We start from the raw sequence: 20,537 nt of genomic DNA on the forward strand, positions 1-20,537 counted from the left end.
GCGTGCAAATATAAACATTCTATTTGTGAATATCTGTGGATATGCATGGGCAGGGGTGGGGTTCAAGACCAGAGTCTTCACCAGCTTGAGATCAACTGCCATTTGCTTTACTTATAGAATGAGGGTCAGCAGAACCCAAATTTGGTCTGTTGTCAGCTTTTATAAATCAGGTTTTATTTACATAGTTTCTATAGCTCTTTCCCTGATACAATAGCAGAGTTGAATAGTTGTGACAAAGCCCACAGAGTCTGAAATATTTGCTATCTGGTCTTTATGGAAAGCTTGCCTTCCTAGAGGGATGACTTTCTACCCTAGAGAGGTGCCTTTCTCAGAGCAGGCTGTATTAGTTCCTAGGTCTGTCATAACAAAATACCACAAACAAGGTGACTTCAAACAACAGAAATTTCTTCTCTCACTGTTGTGGAGGCTAGAAGTCCAAGATCAAGGTGTCGGCAGGGTTGGTTCCTCCTGAGGGCTTTGATGGAGAATCTGTCCCACACCTCCCTCATCCTTGGGCTTATAGATGCACCACTCCAGTCTCCATCCCTGTCTTCACATGGCCTTCCCTGTGTTTCTGTGACTTCACGTAGCTGTCTTCTCCGTGTGTGTGTATGTCTGTGTCTCTTCTCCCTCTCTTATAAGGACATCAATCATACTGAATTAGGGCTCCAACCTACCCCAGCATGACCTCATCGTAACTAACTATACCTTAAGTAACACTTTTTCCAAATAACATCACCATCTGAGGTACCAGGGGTTAGGGCTTCTGCATACGTTTTTGGGGGGGGGGGGGCAGTATTCAACCCATAACACAAGTCCAGGGTTAACGAATGACTAGTACCCAGCAGCCCTGATGTGTATCCAATCCCAGCAGCGCCCTTCTCTCTGTGCCCAGTTTGGGAAAGTGGGGACACGTGTTCCTGGTATGCTGATGTTTAGCACAATCTAATGGAGAGAAGAGAATTAATTCAACAGCAGTTACAGTAGAGTGTGAGGGATGGTATGGAAGGAGGATCCCAGGGTGCTGTGGAGGGGGCAGGAAGGGAACTGAAGCTCTACCAAATAACATCTAAGCTGGGACGGGTTGAAAGGACAAGTAAGAAGGAGCTGGACGGGTGAAAAAGCTAAGAAGAATATTCCAGCAGAGGGAGGAACATGGATGAAGACCCAGAAATTAAAAAAAAAAAAAAAAAAAAAAAAGGCCTTGAACCTAGAGATGTTCAAGAGGGATGTGATTAAGTTTAAGGAACTCGCCCAGGGTTTTACAATTATCAAGTGGTTCAACTGAAATTCAAAGTCTGACTTCAGAGCCCAGGCTCCTAAGCACTGTCCGGTAAGGGCAAGATACAAAATTACTTAGAAAAATGGGTAAAAAGAATTATATAGAATCCTAAAGGTGGCTATGGTGGCAGGATTGTGCATGGTTGGTTTGGTTTTTGAAGCTCTATATTCTAACTTTTTAATAATTTTTCCTCTATTTTATAATGGAAAAATTAATTTTATTTCATTAATAGTTAATATAGAGGAAGTGATTGAGAGATGGACAAAGAGAAAGAATGGGGATGCTCTGGCCCGATGCTCTTAAATTAGTTTGATCAATAAAGTAAGAGTAAAGTTATTTCAGGAGCGCAAAGGGAGTAATGGGGCTTTGGGTGGAATGGAGAATCTCTGGAGTAGCCACTGCAAGAAGTTACTAGATAATGAATGAGGAGAAGAAAAGAACTGCCAGGTAATAGGGTGGGCTCATTTGAAAATAGACTACAACTAATAAAAATTATCTTCATATAACTATAAACAGAGCAGACATATTCTGCTACAGCTATGGTAATCTTATGTGAAAAACGTGTAATATAAAACTCTGGTTATTCTACTATTATAGTGTCATAAATAAATACACATACATGGAGGCGAGAATTAGAATGGAACAAGGAAGGAAGGACTTGATAGGTAAGGTCGAGGTATTACAGATGCATTTCCCCTTTTTTCTGCCTTATAAAAATGTTTCTGTAGTTGAAATGGTGTCTGCAGACTTTCCCTAGCACACATTCTTGTTCAGTTCTATGACTTTTTCTGCCACTGTACAGCCCAAGCGAATAAGCATGCTGTAGGCACCAAAAGTGGTGCTAGCTAGGAAGCTCTCTAAGGACAAATAATAAATTTGGTAATTATCACGAGGCTGGACAGCAAGTTTGACAGAGTCAGGAGCTTTGTCAGGCCAGCATTTGCCCTCAAATCTCGGGAGGAACCCAGTGATTGGCTCCAGCCATACCAGGAATGAGCTCTGTATAGTAGATAGTTTATAGTGCCGAGTAGAGAGTATATAGTATAGATTATATAGAATAGACCATAACTATAGACCATAACTATGATCCTCAGGGGTCCCCTTCTTACTTGCTTAGGCTCCCCTCATTCTTCCTCTTTTCTCTTTTAGGTATGCCATCTCTATGGCCCGAAAAATTGGAGCAAGAGTATATGCCCTTCCAGAAGACTTGGTTGAAGTGAACCCCAAGATGGTCATGACAGTGTTTGCTTGCCTCATGGGGAAAGGAATGAAGAGGGTGTAAGGCCCAGCGGGCGGGACTGGAGGCGCACACGCGTTTCTGACTGCTCAGCACCGGGTGCTCCCAGGAAACACGGGGACAAGTCAAACCATTCCAACGTTTTCAACTTGGTGACATTCTACTAGGTTCCAGACAAAATGTGTATCTGTTCAGCCAAGTAGCCTTCATGTATTTAACAAAAAGTGCTTTATTCTTTGCAAAAGACCCAGTCTCTTACAAATTTTTTTTTATTATTGAATTGATTGCTTTGAAAATCTAGAGACAAAAAGAACTTATTTTCCAGGCACCCTTTCTGCTTTTGCCACTATAGTCAAGTATAGAAGCTGTAGTGTTGTTAATTTTAACATAATCTTTCAAACCAGCTTAAATCGGCTGCTTTCTTGTTTAGGGTGAGAACCGGGAGGGGAGAATCATCAAATCAGCCCTAAAACCGGCTTCTGGAGGCCAGCGTTTGGTCTGTTACGAGCCTCCTTCGTGTAGCCCTTCTGCACCCTGTCTCCCTGTGACTTTGCTCTCCACTCTCTCAGAACTCTGCCTTCTCTGTGGACGACCTCTGCCGGCCGTCCTCCTCTTGGGGCCATTTGGATCATCTGTCAAATCAGTCAGGCTGTTGGGATCTCCAAGAGTCTCTGGTAACCTGAAGACCTAAGACTCATCATCAGAGCCTTTTCTCAGAACTAGGGTCCCAAATGTCATCAGATTTTATTTTTTCAGCCAATAGGAAGCCCTCTGTTTTTAACCCTACGATTTGGGCTCTGACCAGATCTAACATCTTGAATTCTTACTTAACTCTTGGTGGAAGGTTCTATCCAAGGAGGGTGTCATTGAGCAGCAAGACACTAGGGGGCAGTGCAGAGCCATAACAAAGCATCTGTTCTTGGGTGCTGCCTCCCCGTGTGTTTAGCTCTGTGTGTTAGGTCTAGTTATTGTGGTATGGCTGAATATCTGGTGACTGGGAACCATCTTGCTCTGATTTCATTTGCTCTTAGATCATAGTGCACGTGATTGCTGCCAGGCCATAGCACCGATGTTTACTTTTTTGGTGCCCTCAAGCTCCCAGGGGCCATATGTGCCAATGTCCAGTGACCCCCACCTCACCCCCGTACCCCAACACACACACAGACACTCACACACACACACACACACACTCACATACACACATACCTAGCCAGGTGTCACGCTGGGTAATAACTGGCTGCATTGCTTTGCGAAGAGCTAGTGACTGGATAGTTAAAAGAATTCCAAAATAAAACCAGAGGAACAGTGTGAATTTGAGCAGTTCTAATAGACTATGCAATTTCCTTGCAAACTTACCAAAGGCTAAATAGCAACCGAGCACCGGGCACCAACACTAGACCCCCTCTATCGTGCTGGAAGGGCTCATCAATGAGGTATCTTCTTTAGGGGTGGTATGTAGTGGAACTTAGCCATTTTTCAAAGCAATTGAAATGCATCACCCCAGATCTGCTCCACGGCATTGGGCTCAGGAAGCCGACATGTTGGCTTCTCCCGGCCCATAACCTGTGTTTCTGCTGCATCTGAATGCGAAGTGACTGGCTTTGTCTTAATCTGCACTTCATGTAGCCTCAGACAATTCTCCCCCATCTGCCTCCAGGAAGAATGTTACTGCCTTAAAGGACAATGAAGAGAAAGTAATGCTCAAGTTCTCTCCAAATAAAATGTTCCTTGTATTGGACGTCTTCTGAAGGTTTCGTAAGAGTGTACTCTAACTTATTCATTCATTCAGCCAACACGCACTGAGGGCTGAAATGTGCCAGGCACTGTGCACGGTTTTGGGAAAACACCTGTAAATAAGGCAGGCATTGCGCTCAGCTGATCAGGAAAGACTGATGATAAACAACTCCACTGACAGCTGTGATGAGTGATTGATGCGGGCAGGGTGAGACAGGCTTACAACAGAGAGAGCCATCTAAGGAGAAATATTTTAGCTGAAAGCTGAAGAGTAAGTTGAAGGGAGTTGGACGAAGAAGAGGCTAAAATGAAAGGTTTAAGACACAAATTCTCAAACACACATTGAACCCAGTGATGAACAAAAGCCAGACTTGGGAATTGGTGTGAAACGGCTTCTAGAATGATTCGAGGAGGAATCTTTAGGGCTGGCAGTGCCTGGGGTCTCCTCTCTAGCCTGGCTGGGCCTCACTTTGGCTGGCACAGGGTGGGAGGCGAGGTGTACGCTGAGGAATTCTGCTGCAGCCGGCTCCCGCGGGTGGGCTGCTGGGACAGAAAAGCATCTGTTTGGCAGGGTCACATTCTGCGCTGCACAGGTGTCACTCGCCCACACAGCTGCTGGGAAGCTGGGCTTTTGTGCTTAAGCGGTGTGTCCTGGCTTCACCAGCAGCAGCTCTTTGGAGATGGCTCTTTCCTGGCCTGACATTCCTACAGCTTCTACACTCAGGAGGTAGCGGCCTGCCCTACATATCAAGAGCTTACCAATATTAAGTGTGTTTTTGTGTGTATAAGACTGCACTGATAGGTCCTGACCAGAAAGACTGAACAGGTACAGGAAAGCAGAATACTATCAAGGGAAGAAAACTAAAACTCTTGGAGACGAGAAGGCTAAAGGAGTACAGCCATCTGAACACGATAATTTTTCTAAATTTAAAAGTTTGCTGTTACATTTTAGCCCATCCAAGTATGACATCAGAAAGTAAAATTGTACCAAAGGGTCTACAGTGGAAAGCAGGCCACCTTCCCACCCCCGTGTCTAGTGATGTGCTTTGAAGCCAGCTCATGTTGGTTCCACCTGGCTCCAATGTTAAACCATTGTTATCTTGAAATTGGCCATGGTGGGCATATTTACACCATAGAAATAATCAAACTCTACAAGTAGGGGTTTTTATCCCCAGAGATCTGGTTTACCAACCCACCACTACCTCTGTGCCAAAACCTCAGTTCCCCTCGTCAGTGACCACTGTTACCAATTTCTTTTGTATCTTTCTAGAAATAGTCTACGCACATGTTACACACACACACACCTTTTTATTGCAAATATTAGCATACCATACACTTCATTCTGCATCCCATTTTCTTCACACCAAACCTTGGAGACTGTTCCACGTTGCCGAATATAGACCTGCCTCAATCTTTTCAGCAGGTGCACAGTATTCTGTTGAATGGATGTGCCAACCTGTATTTAACCAGTGGCCTATAAATGGATATTTAGGTTGTTTCAATCCTTTGCTATAGCATATAAAGCCACAATGAATATTATGTCCACTTCTTGTGCTCAGAATGTTCATTTTAATGTAACAGGTACTTAAGTTTCTGCTCTAGCAAAGGTATTAAACACTGTAGAGGCACACATCAGTCCTCCTCTGAAGTTTCCTTGAAGTATTTCACAAAGAGCCCTGAGCTGGGATGGGCCCTTGAGCCCCTCCCATCTTCTCCATTTCATGTCCAAAGTACGTTAATCCAGTGGGGAGATAATGGGCACATGCAAAATGTACTCAAAAGCAGGATGTGATAAATGCTATAACAAATTTGTCCATAAAGTATGGGAGCTCAGGGGAAAGATGAATTCTGAAGGAAGGGTCAGCAACATTTTGCAGAAGATCTGAGCCCCGACTAATGAGAAGTGGGCAGGAATCATGCCTCACCATGTTGATGTCTCCAGCAGTGCCAAGCACTTTCTCGATTTTTAAGGAGAGCTGGGTAACTGAAAAATCGATTTGTGTTAGACATGAACAAATGTTTCCTGACTGTGGGAGATGCCAGAGAGACGTCACTGTGAGAAAAGTTGTGAAATAGACCTACCTGCAGAGTTTTTAGAAAGGGATGGATTCCTGTTTGTTTGGAAATTATGCCATTAGAGCCTGTCTTGAGACAATGCATAGGACTAGATGGGCTTTTCAAGTCTCAGCCAATCTAGTGATTTTATCCACCTAAACGCACACACACAATCTAGTCTGTCCCGTGGAGCACAACGGTGGTCTCGATTATAAAAAGTATGGAAACTCAGTCCACCTTACAGCAGCCCATCTCAGACTGATGCTTAATGCACGAGAGACATTCCCCTGTGCTCCCAGTGTCCCTGGGCGGCTCCTAGGGCCCCCTTCCCTGTAGTTACTGTACCTGTTGTCATTCAGCAGCTGCTGAGATATCATCGACTTTGCTCTCTGTCGCCCCCAACCCCCCAGTGTACCAGTGTGCTTGGATGAAATGCTGGCAGTGCCCTCTTAGTGAGCTTGACATGGCACGTCTCTGCCGGCCTCATGAGCCAGTAACCGGAGCTGAAGCTCAGCACAAGTCAGCAGTGCTGACTGATCCTCTTGTGAAATCTAGTTCCTTTGACAGTTTCCTAATAAAATTCCAGGAATTAAACTCTCAGCTGCCAAGGACTGCTCTTTCCACGGTGTCCTCGCCCCCTATTTTCCAGAAGGCAGAGTTTACCAACGGAGGCTGTGTGTAGGTGACCAAAAAAAAAAAAAAAAAAAGGAAAAGGAAAATTGTGTAAATGTTTTCTCATGTCTAAAGTCTACATATACTTAATAACCCACCTTAGGTCAGACACAAAATCACGGGTAAGCGAGTCAGTACCCACCATCTCACCTTTAACAACTCAGAGAGAGATCGGCGAAATGGCAGGGATTTTTATATTATCTGGCATGTCAAAATTGGGGAGTTCCATTTCAATAAGTATTTTGGTTAATAAAGAGCTACTGTGTATAATTTTTGGAATAGTAATTTTTAGAGGATTAGAATGCATGCAAATATTTAATTCTAAAGCTCTGTGCAATACAACATAAAAGTTAATGATTCCGCAGGCATTTTTGGATTGGGCCAGAGACCACAGACCCACCGTTAAGAGTCAGAATGTTCAAACCTCCTTGCTCTAAGTTTGGGGCTAAGACCAGGGGCACTTGGAAGCTGCTTAGAAATGCAGAATCTCAGCCTCACCCCAGACCTACTGAATCAGAATCTGCAGTTTCATAAGATCACCACTTAATTCATGTGCGCATTAAAGGTTGAGAAACACTGTCCTAAAAGAAGATCTGCAGTTGATAGTCAGTTGCATTTGAACCAACTTTAAATTAGATTACACTTTCCCAGTAACACTGGACTTGAGAGATTGAAAAAACCCTCCACTAGCATTTCCCCATCATCATTGTTCATTTGAGGTAGCCAAAGTGGCTCTGCCCTCCATCACCCAGCCTTGTCCTTTGCTGTCCCTCTCCCCCATGGCCCCTCTCTTCCCTGTGGCACCCGCTACCAGCCACAGGCCCCAAAAGCTTCATGTCCCTGGTCCTGCTGGGTAACTTAAGGTGTCTCTTGGCACTGCCTTCTCTTACCTGCTGCCCAGGGCTGCTGCTTTCACGCATCCGACCCAGTGGGTGCCACAGCACTTAAGTCTTCTCTCTTGTTCCTTCAATACCTCCATCAAACCTACTGACTTTTCTCCCACCGTCTCTGGAGCAACCTCTCTATGACTTCCAGTGACAGCTAGCTGACTTAGTAAACCAAACTGTCCCGGGGGAGGGGATTGTGGCCCCTCAGTGCCTACTCTTTTCTCCTCCAAAACATGCACCTTATAATGACTTTCCAGGGCTATAGCTTCATCAGTGTTATCTTTGCCAATTTCCTAAAGGCAAAGAGAGAGCAAAGTGCCTTCCAGATAAACAGCTATAATATGCAAAGGTCCAGAGGATGGAAGAAGATGGTTATCTTTGAGGAACTGAAAGACTAGTATGGCTGAAGGAAAGGGAAAATTGCCATATCATGAGAAACAGATGGACTAGAGAAAGGTTTAGAGCTGATTCTCAGACTCAAGTGTGCTTGAGAATCACCTGGGGAAGTTGTCAAAACACAGACTTTCCAGATCCCACCTTGAGATTCAGTGCTTAGAGGGCTGGTGGGTCCAGGAGTCTGCATTTTCCACAAATACTCTCAGAGATTCTGAGACTCACTGGCCACCCCTGGAGAAGCACTAGTCCAACCCAGCTGTTCTCAGCCCTGGCTGCACAATGGAATCATCTCAGGAGATTTACAAGAAGCTGGTGTCCATGCCCCGCCCTCTGAGGTTTTGATATAATTGATCTGATGTGTGGCCAGGGCAGCTGGAGATTTAAAAGATGCGCAGGTGACTCTAATTACCAGTCAAGTTTGAGAACCAATGGGATACAGCCTGGGGTGCTCTTCAAAGGGGCGGCCTGGGTGGAGCATCTTAAAAAGCGGATAGACTGGTAAGAGGGAGTAATGGTTAGAAACGGGGAATGAAGGGATGGAAGTGCTTCAAGGACGAACCCTGCTCTCTTCACAATTTAACCATCCAGCCAACAAGCATTTGCCTCTCTGGGTGCCTAGTAACCTTCCTGGTGCCATGACTCCCAGGCTCAGTATTTGTAGCCAAAACGAGGGCATGAGAACCTGGCTTGGAGTTCTCTGCCTTTGAGCCTCAAATCCCCCTCTTCAATGACTCCCAAGATGGCATCATCTTGCCTCCCCCCTCAGAAACACAGGGGGCTGGATACACCAACCCTTTGTGCAAATTCTAAAACTGCTTTGCTCTGCATGAATAAACATGAGAGAGAGTGTGTGGAGGGAAAACACATTTATCAATTATGTGTCCTCCGAACCTCCCAAGATTATGCAGCTTTAATGGCTGAAAGATTTTGAAAGGAAAACTTGTAAATTGAGCTGCACCTAAACTCATGACAAAATGCTATGAAATTGACTGACTCTCTCAGCGCTTACCTAACGGTAAGCCTGAGCTGCATATCCAAGTCCCGGCCAGTCCAGATCACGGTGGCGTTGCCCTTCTCAGCCCGCTCCAATTGAGAGAAGGCAAAGCAGCCACTATTCACAGGGGAGGTTATCTTTTTAGGCACCGTCTTAATAAAGGCAGAGGGTTACGGCTCTTGAAGAAACTCTTGCCATATTATTTTTGCCACCTAATGTTCCAAATTGACTGGAGAGCAAATGTACAAATTAGCTGGTCCCCAGGGGGCATGATTCAGTGAGATCGATCCCCCAGGACCAGATTGGCTTCTGGGGCAGTGACTCATCCGCTAACTCTTTGGGAGCAGCAGAAGGAGAGGACAGCTGTCACCAAGGTCACCTGACTTGGGTAAGCCTCCGGGAAGAGAACACATTGGCCCCTCTCAGCTCCCTTCCTGGTTTATCTTTTTTTTTAATGAATGGGACATACTGAACACCTGTTTAGCCAGTCACTTTCAGCTGCTATCCCATTGAATTCCCACAACAGCCCTCAGAGGTAGGTTATCATTAACCTCATTTTTCTGCAGGGGAAACTGCACCTCCGAGAAGCTAAGAGATTTGCCTGTGAGCCAGGGTGGCGTCCATCTGATCAAGCTGTTGTGTTCTTCTCTCTCTCTCTCTCTTCATGCAATAAATTCAACTTAAGAGTTCAGTTTGAGGAATTTTGCCTGTTCACAGTGTAACTGCCACCACAATCAAAACAGAATTTTCCCACCACTCCAAAAATCTCTCCTGTACCTCTTTGTAGGTTAATCCCTTCCTCCCCAGCCCCAGGCCCTGGCAACAACTAACCTATTTTCTGTATCTGTAATTTTGCCTTTTATTGTGTCATATAGATGTCCAGAGTATATAAATACCTCCTACAAATCAGTAATAAGACAAACCATCTGATTAAAAATCAGGCAAACAATTGGAACATACATACACACACATATACTTATGGCCAATTAGCACAGAAAAGGTTCTCAACATTATTAGCCATCTCAGAAATTTAAATGAAAACCAAATTAGACACCACCATACACTTACTAGAAGGGCTAAAATGAAAAAGACTGCATCAGATAACAAGGATGTGGACCAACTAGAACTCTAATATATTGTTGGTGGGCGTGTAAAATGATACAACCACCTTGAAAGAAAAGGTACAGGAGTTGCTTATAAAACTAAATATCTCCATGACCTAGCAATTCCATTCTTAGATATCTACCCAAGAGAAACAAAAATGTTTGTCCATCAAAAAAGCCTTGTGAAAGTATATTCATAGCAGCTCTATTCATAGTGGTCCCAAACTGAAAACATCCCAGATGTTCATTAATAGGATAATGGATAAAAAAATAGTATTATATTACTCAGCAATAAATAGGAATGAATTGCTGGCATATGCAGCAACATGAAAGAATTTTAAAAACATACTGGGCTTCCCTGGTGGTGCAGTGGTTAAGAATCCGCCTGCCAGTACAGGGGTAACGGGTTCGCCCATGTGCCACAACTACTGAAGCCTGCATGTCTAGAGCCCATGCTCTGCATGAGAAGCCACCGCAATGAGAAGCCCGTGCACGGCAACAAAGAGTAGCCCCCCTCACCGCAACTAGAGAAAGCCTGTGTGCAGCAACAAAGACCCAATGCAGCCAAAAATAAAAATTAAAGAAAATTAAAAAAAAAAAACATGCTGAGTAAAAACTGCCTGACACAAAAGAGTACATGTTATATGCTGTGGACTAAATGTTTGTGTCCTCCACCCCACCTGCCCCTCATTTATTTGTTGGAACCTAATCCCCAATGTGATGATATTTGGAAGTGGGGCCCTTAGGAGGTGATTAAGTCGTGATGGTGGATCCCTCATGAATGGGATTAGTGCCCTTATAAAAGAGACCCCAGAGAGCTCTCCAGCTTTCTTTCTGCCATGTGAGGCTACAGTAAGAAGGGGGCTATCTTTGCACCAGGAAACAGGTCCTCACCAGATATTGAATCTGTGCCTTGATCTTGGACTCCTCACCTTCCAGAACTGTGAGAAATAAGTATTTGTTGTTTAAGCCACCCAGGCTATGGTATTTTTGTTTTAGTAGCCCGAACTGACTAGGATGACATGTGAAGTTCTAGATCAGGCAAAATTAATCTGTGGTAATAAAATCAGAGCAGCTGCTGTTGGAGTTGGGGGGACCTGATTGGAAGGGACATGCAGAAATTTTCTGGAGTGATGAAAATTTTCTATACCTGGATAGAAGCGTGGGATACTCAAGTATACATATTTTTGGAACTCATCTAGCTGTGTACTTAATACCTGTGCATTTCATTGTATGTATCTCAATTTTGAAAAGACACTGCCCACTGCTGCCTAGGACTGGTTTATAATAGCTGCTGGTCTGTAGGAGACAAAGGAGTAACTAAACCAGAAATAACTAAACCAGTAACTAAGTCAAGTCATCTGACTGGTGACTGGATCTTTGGAGGCCACAGTGTTATCATGGCATAGAAACTCTGAAAACCAGAATAAGACAACGTTCTGGACTGGAAGCCCAGGGGCTGCTTGAAGCCTTGTGCAAAATGGAGAGAAGTGAGCGAAGAGGTAGAAAGATAGAAAAGGAAAACAAAAGGCTTCCCAATGAGCTTACAAACCCAGGTTCCAAATCACAGAAGAAATCAAATGCTGAGAAAGGCAGCCAATAAAACCAAAGCTCAGTGCATAAAATAAGCCCAAATACAATTAAACTTCTAGAGCAGCCTGGCACAGACTTTAAAAATAAGTGTTCTGAGGATTCTCGGCAAGAGCTCTGAAGAAACAATACTCATAAAAAATGAAACAATAAAATATTTTAAATAATATTTTAAAATATGGATATGAAAACAACATGGATAAATGTGAAAAAGTGCCAGTTGCAAATGTTGGAAAATCTTTATATAGTTACTGAAACAATAACAAAAATATACTCACCTCAACTGACTATGTAGTCTAAACAAGACACAAAGAATGAATTAGTGTATTTGAAGATAATGCTGAGAAACGCACCCAGAACTCAGCTTACAGAGACAAAGGTTATGGTTTTTAAAAACATGAAAGGACAGTTACAAGACATGGAGGGCAGATCAAGGATCTCCAAAGGGACTAGCAGAGATCCATCCAACAGCTGAGGAAACAATAAAGTGAGTTTCCAAAACTGAAGAAATATCTAAATCCTCAGATCAAAACTACATTCTGTGTACCAAGCAAGATAATTAAAAATAATTCCACATCTATACCAGAGTAATGGATCTGAGGAGCATCAAAAATAAAGATAATCCCTTAAAAGACATTGAATAGAAAGGACAGCTGACCTGCTGGGAAACAACAGTTCCTGGATGGCCAATTTCAACCACACAACAGTAGATGCCAAAACACAACAGAAGACCTGTCACATTAGAATATTACATTCAACTAAACTAGTCTTTGAAAGTGATGGCCGAATAAAGTTATTGTTAGATATACAGAGCATAATAGAATTTACCACCGTTGGATCTTAACTAAAGGAGCCTTTAAAAGATTGCTTCAGCAAGAAGAAATGGTTTTAAATCCAGAGGGAAAACCATAGGATACAAAATAATTAGAGAGCACAAAAGCTGATAAAGTTTGTCAATAAATTTTAACTGTTACTTTAAAATTACTTTTTGTAATTTTAAAGTTATTTTAAAGTTACTTTTTGTGTTAAAAAAGTTCACTTTGGTTAGTTTTTCCCCCTCTCCACTTCAGTGTGGTTATGTTATTTATTTGAAACAAAATTACATTCATTTGGTTTGGTTTGTATTCATTTTATTTACTTGACTGCTTGTTTTGAGTATATGAAAAATTAACATGGTTCTAAAATTCAGAGGTATTCAAAAAGTTTTACTCGAAGAAATGTCCCTCCCCCCATCTCTTCTACCCGGTTCTTATTCCCTCTTCTACCCCCTTCTTATTCCCACTGTTTTTCACTCACCTGCTGGAGGTAACCTGTCTCATTGATTTCTGGTCTATCTTTCCTGTGTTTCTTTCTCCACAAACGAGCAGAAACGCATGTATTTTCTTTGTCTCCTTTCTTATATAAAATGTATTGCGTTGGCCAGAAAGCTCGTTCGGGTTTTTCCATAAGGTGTTATGGAATGGAAAAACATGAACAAGCTTTCTGGCCAACCCAGTAGTTTCAGTGGCGGTCACCTCGATCCATTAAATATGTTTCAATACCTTTGAATCCCAGAGAGAGGTTTGAACTCTCAACCCTTTCCTTCTCAGAAGTCCACTGAAGGGAGGATGATTTATTTTGCACATTTGCCTGCCCTGACCTCAAGGGCATTCAAATGCACTTACCAGTGGGAATGCAGGGAGGGGACCAGGGTCCCTTCACTTACAGAGGTTAGATGTGGCCTCACACCAGACAAAATGTTATATGGTGCTACCTTCAGAATGACGTGTGGTGGGCTTTGATTTAGACTGTTATGGTGTTATGGCTGTTATGGTGACCTTCCCTAAATAAACATGATTCACAATGACCTGATTTTTTTACTTCTCGAAAGAGCTCCCCACACATAGCATTCCTATTCTTTTATGGGTGGACCCATCATTCCACATGGACAAGGAAAACTCTCTTTGAATGGAGATCCTATAATCCTTCACATAAGCTCTCCTTCTCAGCCATAAATTTGAAAAACTCACCTTTTATGTCTTCATCTAAGTTGAAAATGTTGAAAAAGAGAAAAGCAAGGGAAGACCTAATGAGTTAGTACTCCACAGGAGACCTTCCTCAGCATGGGCTGAGATCCATGGGTCAATACACTATGGCTATGGTTCTTCAACAAACAAGACAGGTTTCCACTCTATTACTATCCTTTTATTCTTGGCTTCATCTTCCCTGAAGAGTTAAATATTTTCTAGATAGTCTACAATGAGAATAACAACTCTCATCATACTTTCTTTTTGAGGGTGGGAATGGAAGCGAGTCGATTGAGCACGGAAACGACAGGGAACATGCCATTATATTTTAACCAGTGTGTAAAGAAGGCTCTTAAGTAATCAGCTATCTGGACCCTTCTCTTCAGAGAGTTTTGTTTTATAACAAATCGCTGTGGGGATGAAGCTTTATAGCTTTGGAGTCCTTGTGGCCACCATCCTGTTCTGTGAGCAGCATGCCTTCGCATTTCAGAGGTAACCCGCTAGAATCCTAGATGGTGGTGGGTCTTTTCCCCCACTTGTTTGCCCCTCATGGAATCCAGTCAGTGCATTGGACTGGGGAGCAAAACATTCAAGTCTGAAGGTCAGCTCTTTCTGAAACTTTCCATGTTGCCCTTCCAAATCGTAGATGTCAGTATAATAAGGATCTCACTAGATCTAGGGTCTTTTTTTCTTTTCTGGCTCTAGTTTTATTGCTGAGAAAACTCTGGATGATATGCATATTCAGTAGTTATGAAAATTAAAGAAATAGACTCTTGACTTTTTAAAATATGTAATTATTTACACCTTAACACTTCACGTGATTTATGTTTTTCTTGTCTTCGCATATACTATGCACTGACTATGGATAATTTATTTTTTTCTTGTACATAGAACATGGGAGGGAGAAGAGGATAAAGGTATCAAACAGGAGGTTTGGGTTGTGATGGGTGTTCAGCATGGAATAGGAAAGGAAGAATAGTTGTGTTATAAAGAACACACACATGAACATATCTAGTTCTTATTTTGCTTGGTAGAGTGAATCCCTTAGGATTTTCTACTATAAACCACTTGACAAAACACAAACAAACTCATGCCCTAGCATATATAAAACATGGTGTAAATAGTTTTGAGGCTATATGGATTATTGTAATTGATTAGTCAACTTTTAGGCTTTTCAAAATTGATATTGTTTCCTTTGGAATTACCTTTTTTTCCTGTTGTTTTTTTCTATGATCCTTTTCTCCTCCAGTTGCCTCTGAGATGTATTCCTCTCCTCAGTGAATGGCAAAGAGGGAAGGGACAAACCAGGGGCAGGGAAAATTCTGCCAAAGAAACTGAGTCATAAAGAGCCATAGGACAGCACTTAAGAAAATAGAGTTTGGGAATTTCCTGGCGGTCCAGTGGTTAGGACTCGGCACTTTCACTGCCGAGGGCCCGAGTTCAATCCCCAGTCGGGGAACTAAGATCCCACAAGCTGCACAGCGCGGCCACAAAAAAAGTTTGACTTGTGAGTCGGAAGCTGTGTTTGCCCATCATTACTAAACTAAGTATAGTTGGTTGATTCTTTTTTGTTGAATATAATCGCCAAGTATCAAGTAACAAATTTCATCACCAAATGATTGTTATTGAAATTGACATGGGAGTCAAATTGCTAGGAGAATTGGTGACTTATGTCTCTATGTATTGTCAATAAATCAGATGGCTATAATTTCTAAGGTTCTTGCTAGTTCTAATATCCAATTACTTGGCAGTTGGCTTTAATTAAGGGTAAAGGAGAGGGAAGGAGAAAAACTGCTCTCAACAAGTCCAACCTGGACACTGTAGGCAATGGCAGTGTCATTGCCAGAGAGGGAAAGGGGAGGAAGTGAGTGATTATTTAGCATCTGTGTTGTCCCAGGCACTGGGATAGGCGCTTAGAAATGTTAACCTGTTAAGTGCCCACAATCCTCCATTCTTTTTTACTGACATTTTACAGAGGAGGAAAATAAGCCTCAGGGAAAATAACACTGGCTTCAAATCAAACAGCAAATGTTGAGTTTGTATTCAACCCCATTTTCACCTCATTTCTACTCTTTTCACTGCCTCTAAAAATTATAGAAATTAGGAAGAGAGCCAATTTGAAGGGAGGTCAGATTTAGTCACAGTGAATTGGCAGAGACAGGCAGTCTGGAAGGTAACCTGGAAGAGAGGCCGGGGCTACAAGTCCGGTCTCAAGGTCCTCGCTACGGCAGGTCTAAAGGTGGCCTCAGCGGCAGCCTGGCACAGGCATTGTCACAGCTGGCTGTGGCAGAGGTCAGCAGGCTCACCTACAGACCACCATCTGCATCATATAGTAAACTAAAATCCTTGATAAGACAACCACTAGCAAGATATACCGAAGCTTGACCATGTTGCTGCAAAACGAATAAGCTTATAACAGTTCAGTGGGACTAGACGTTACGCAAATAAAGGAAATACACAGAAAGAAAATAGTAAGAAATGAATGAGAAAAATTCCCTCATGCATGGCTCTTCTTACTATGTTTTGCTTCAGCATATGCTTTGAAGTCTGATCGATACCTATGCTTGAAGAGAGGGGTGAGACTATGACTGTATTTTAATCAAATAATATCATGTTGAAAATATTTAATACTTTGTAGCTATCGTAATGGTCCCCATGTACTGGGGGAGGGGAACTGCAGCTTTGTGGGCAGATGCATATCTGATTCCTGGGTCCCATTCTTCCACTAGAAATAAAATCGCAAACTCTGCTTTTTGTGAGTAAAAATATATATATATATTTTTTACCAAATGTTTCTGAGCATTGTTTTTCCACGAATTGCCTATTACCAAAGCTAAAAGAAAAATCTAATTTTATTCAGGGCGACAGACTTTGATGAATTATTTCTGGGGGTAAAAAATATAACCCGTCCTAAAAAGAGCTAAAGGTCTGGCTTTTTTTTTTTTTTTAATTATTAGCACCTTTAATTGTTATTTATTTATTTGTCTGTGTTGGGTTTTCGTTTCTGTGTGAGGGCTTCCTCTAGTTGCGGCAATCGGGGGCCACTCTTCATCGCGGTGCGCGGGCCTCTCACTATCGCGGCCTCTCTTGTTGCGGAGCACAGGCTCCAGACGCGCAGGCTCAGTATTTGTGGCTCACGGGCCTAGTTGCTCCGCGGCATGTGGGATCTTCCCAGACCAGGGCTCGAACCCGTGTCCCTTGCATTAGCAGGGGGATTCTTAACCATTGCGCCACCAGGGAAGCCCGGGTCTGGCTTTTTTTAAAGCTGCTCTTTGTTATTGTTTTCTTGTCATGATCATTTTCCTAATAGCACTTTGTGTTCAGACAATCAATGGCTGATCTGCAGTTGCATTTTGATAAATCTCATCAGTAAAATGCTCTGGAATGAAAACAAAAAAGTTTTAAAGGCATAAATATCATATGTCAAAGAGAAAGACAGCCCCCCCCCCCCAAAAAGTCTCCATGTTCACTTGATTTTAAAGGCCAGACACTATAAAGGGTAAAAATAAAATACTAGCAAGAATCTTGTAAACAGTCATTAATTGCATTGTGCTCTGATCACCTGTGTGGCCAGTCAGCTGAGGCTATTTATTTGGAAAGAAGATGAAATAGGAAGAAAAGAAGGAAAAGGAGTTGGAGAGTGGAGGAGGCTTGAGGAGAGTGGGGGAGGCCTTTGAATTATTAATAGACCACAGGAAGTCTTCCTTTTGTTGACTTCATATACTGTCTGCCACCTGGAGACCAGCTTGTTCTCTTTCACTTAGCTCCTACTGATATATTATTTTCATCTTACAGAACAGGGCACACTAGTGGCTTTAAAATGCTGTAATGCATGAAACAAAATTGCAGCCTTGGGCTATATTCCATTGTTCAGAGCCATCTCACCAGCTTTTTAAATTCAAAAATAATCTTTCAGAGCTATGGCGAGTGTGAATCATCCCTGTAAACCAAGCAGGGAACAGACCTTGAGGAGCACAATCCTATTCTTAGAGGGGAAGCAGCAGAGGAAATGTTGCCTAGGTATTAAAAGCACAGGAGCTGGAGAGTTGAGTTGAAACCTCAGGTCTGCTACTTACGAGTCATGCAGTCTTGAACAATTTGAGCCCTCCTTGAGCCTCGTTTTACTTTTTGTGTAAAGTGACCTGTTATTTCACTGTGCTTGTATTTTTAACTTTATTTTTGGTGCAAGCCTTTTTTTTTTCCTAAATGGTTATTGGTTACATCTGTAACTGTATCCCTTCAGAGTCATCATCAAAACACATCTTTACAAAACAGAAATAGATACAGATATAGAAAACAAACTTATGGTGGGGGGGGAGGGGGAGGGATAAATTGGGAGATTGGGATTGACATATACACACTACTATATATAAAATAGATAACTAATAAGGACCTACTGTGTAGCACAGGGAAGTCTACTCAATACTCTGTAATGACCTATATAGAAAAAGAATCTAAAAAAGAGTGGATATATGTATATATATAACTGATTCACTTTGCTGTACACCTGAAACTAACACAACATTGTAAATCAACTTTACTCCAATAAAAATTAAAACAAACAAAAAAACCCCATGCCTTTATTTTTCATCTCCCATTGCCCCAATATATTCTATGTGGCAGAGTAATCTTTCCCCGCCCTTGCACGGAAAGTTAGAAAATTCTATAGCTTTTTAGCCCACTCTTAAGTAATTGGTGGTCCTTGGGTCATGTTGAAATGCAAACCTCAATTCAGAAACTAGAATGTCTACTCCAACCAAGGCATTATTCAAATATCTCAGTCTTTGTAGGAAGACAACTCCTCACCCCTCTCCACACACACACACCTGACTCCTTTTCTCATTAGTCCTTTTCGTGGGTGTTAACTTCTTAGAGATTTCTGAGATTCCCTTGCTGGGGAATTCTGCAGACCAGGATAGAGGCAGCTGTTTCTACGTAGCCACTTGTGACTCCCACCTTTCCTTCTAAGAATTTTGCCTTCACCTCCAGGTTCTTGCTGCTGTGAGCTCTCCACCCCTTTAGGTGGCGCTATTGGACGGCATCTGAGCCATAACGAATACATAACATGAAGTGCCTTTTCTTCTGATATTAATGGCTAATCTAGTCAACTGGAGGCCAGCCCATGCAGGTTTAGCTTTCTCAGGAGCAAGTCAGGCACCAGTGCTTGTGTCAGTAAACTTGAGGAAACATGCTTAGACTCACCCGTCCTCCTCCCCACTAGGCTGAGTTGAAGGAAGTAACATCCCCAAACTTCATCCCCTTTGGGAGAGTGGGGATTCACAGAATCGCAACAATTTGATGCAAAGAAATATACTCACAAATTCTCCCCGTCTCCCCTCTGACCACTTTTCACATCCTCTCTCTGACTAAGGGGCACGGAGCCAGGAAACTGATTTGAAAAAATGGTAAGCTCTACATAAGGTGATCTTGTTACCGAATGAGATGTGAGGCGCCCCCCTCTTGGGGCCCCGGCTGAACCGAAGTCCCCCTGGCTGGGTCAGGGAGCTCTTTCCGGCTCAGGTTTGTGCTGCCAATGATGAAACTGTTTGGTGCAAGCAAGACAGGCTTTTAGTCAATGGCCAGAGAATGGAGAAGGGGAGCTCGAGCTCTAAAGGCATCTTCTCCCAGAAGGGAGGGCAGTAAGGGAATTTTAAGGGTTAGGAGGCAGAGAGGTCATCAGGGCTAGAGGAAGGGGGCGGAGACTTCCAGGGGCAGCCAGGCATGCGCAGTCGTCCATGCTCCTTTGCACACGGCACAAATTGTGCCAGCAGAGTACAAATCCCCCCTGAGGGCGGAGATCTAAGCATGGTGATGAAGCAAAGCGCATTCCCTGACACCTCCAGGTTTCATCTACGTAGGTGTGTTCCTGTGGTCAAGTCAGAGCCAGTTCGGGGCGGTTGACCGTTGTATATCTCTCAAAGTACAGCTGCAAAACATCTCTGCCGAACACCAGGTACTTTTGAAACAAACACAGAGATAAATCAAGTTCAGGAAAGCAGTGACCTTTAGCCTATTTTGCCCTCTAGGATCTAGCTGGTTCAGTCTGGTTTTGTTGTGGGCCTTTGCAGCATCCTGTTGATAAAACCCAACTAGCCTGTGTGGTTAAAACCAGTTTCTGTGCCTGGGCTGCATAGCCTCTGACTGACCCCATCTCATTATCTGATTCTGTTGTGTTGGCACTTTTGTCAAACTTGAGATAGGAAGAGTCCAGCTCACCACAATTTGAACTTGGACATATTAATATATTTTATGGTAAATTTATATCCCCATAATTTTACTCCTCCACATTTCCTAATTCATTTTTTATATTTCCTTAATTTTTTTCGCGTTAAGAAAGAGACCCATTTAGATAACACATTTTTTACCTTTACATTTTTTCTCCTTCTGTTGACTAACTTTGTTACTTTCTTGTCTTCTAATACATTTGAAAAGCGCCCAAGCATCTTATCTTCTAGTCAACACAAAATTTCCTTTATGCGGAATTGAAATTCAGCCTCTATTTTTTTTAACTTTTTATTTTATATTGGAGTATAATTGACTAGCAATGCTGTGTTAGTTTCAGGTGTACAGCAAAGTGATTC

At 42.7% G+C, this 20,537-nt stretch overlaps 2 protein-coding genes across 4 annotated transcripts in view; both read left to right on the top strand.

Moving 5' to 3' along the window:
* LCP1 (lymphocyte cytosolic protein 1) overlaps window positions 1-2,838 on the top strand; it is an 81,011-nt gene extending 78,173 nt beyond the window's left edge. For all 3 annotated transcript variants that reach the window (XM_059902467.1, XM_059902469.1, XM_059902468.1), the window contains one exon: window positions 2,432-2,838. In XM_059902467.1, the coding sequence (XP_059758450.1) occupies window positions 2,432-2,564 (133 nt within the window). In that variant the 3' untranslated portion in view covers window positions 2,565-2,838. The remainder of the gene's footprint in view (window positions 1-2,431) is intronic.
* A 16,839-nt stretch (window positions 2,839-19,677) lies between these two features.
* Window positions 19,678-20,537, top strand: part of CPB2 (carboxypeptidase B2) — a 40,537-nt gene continuing 39,677 nt past the window's right edge. The window contains exons 1-2 of the mRNA XM_059903424.1: window positions 19,678-19,728; window positions 19,815-19,909. Coding sequence (XP_059759407.1) covers window positions 19,678-19,728; window positions 19,815-19,909 — 146 coding nt within the window. The remainder of the gene's footprint in view (window positions 19,729-19,814; window positions 19,910-20,537) is intronic.

Source organism: Balaenoptera ricei, chromosome 18 (assembly GCF_028023285.1).
Source record: "Balaenoptera ricei isolate mBalRic1 chromosome 18, mBalRic1.hap2, whole genome shotgun sequence".
Classification (NCBI taxonomy): Eukaryota; Metazoa; Chordata; class Mammalia; order Artiodactyla; family Balaenopteridae; genus Balaenoptera; species Balaenoptera ricei.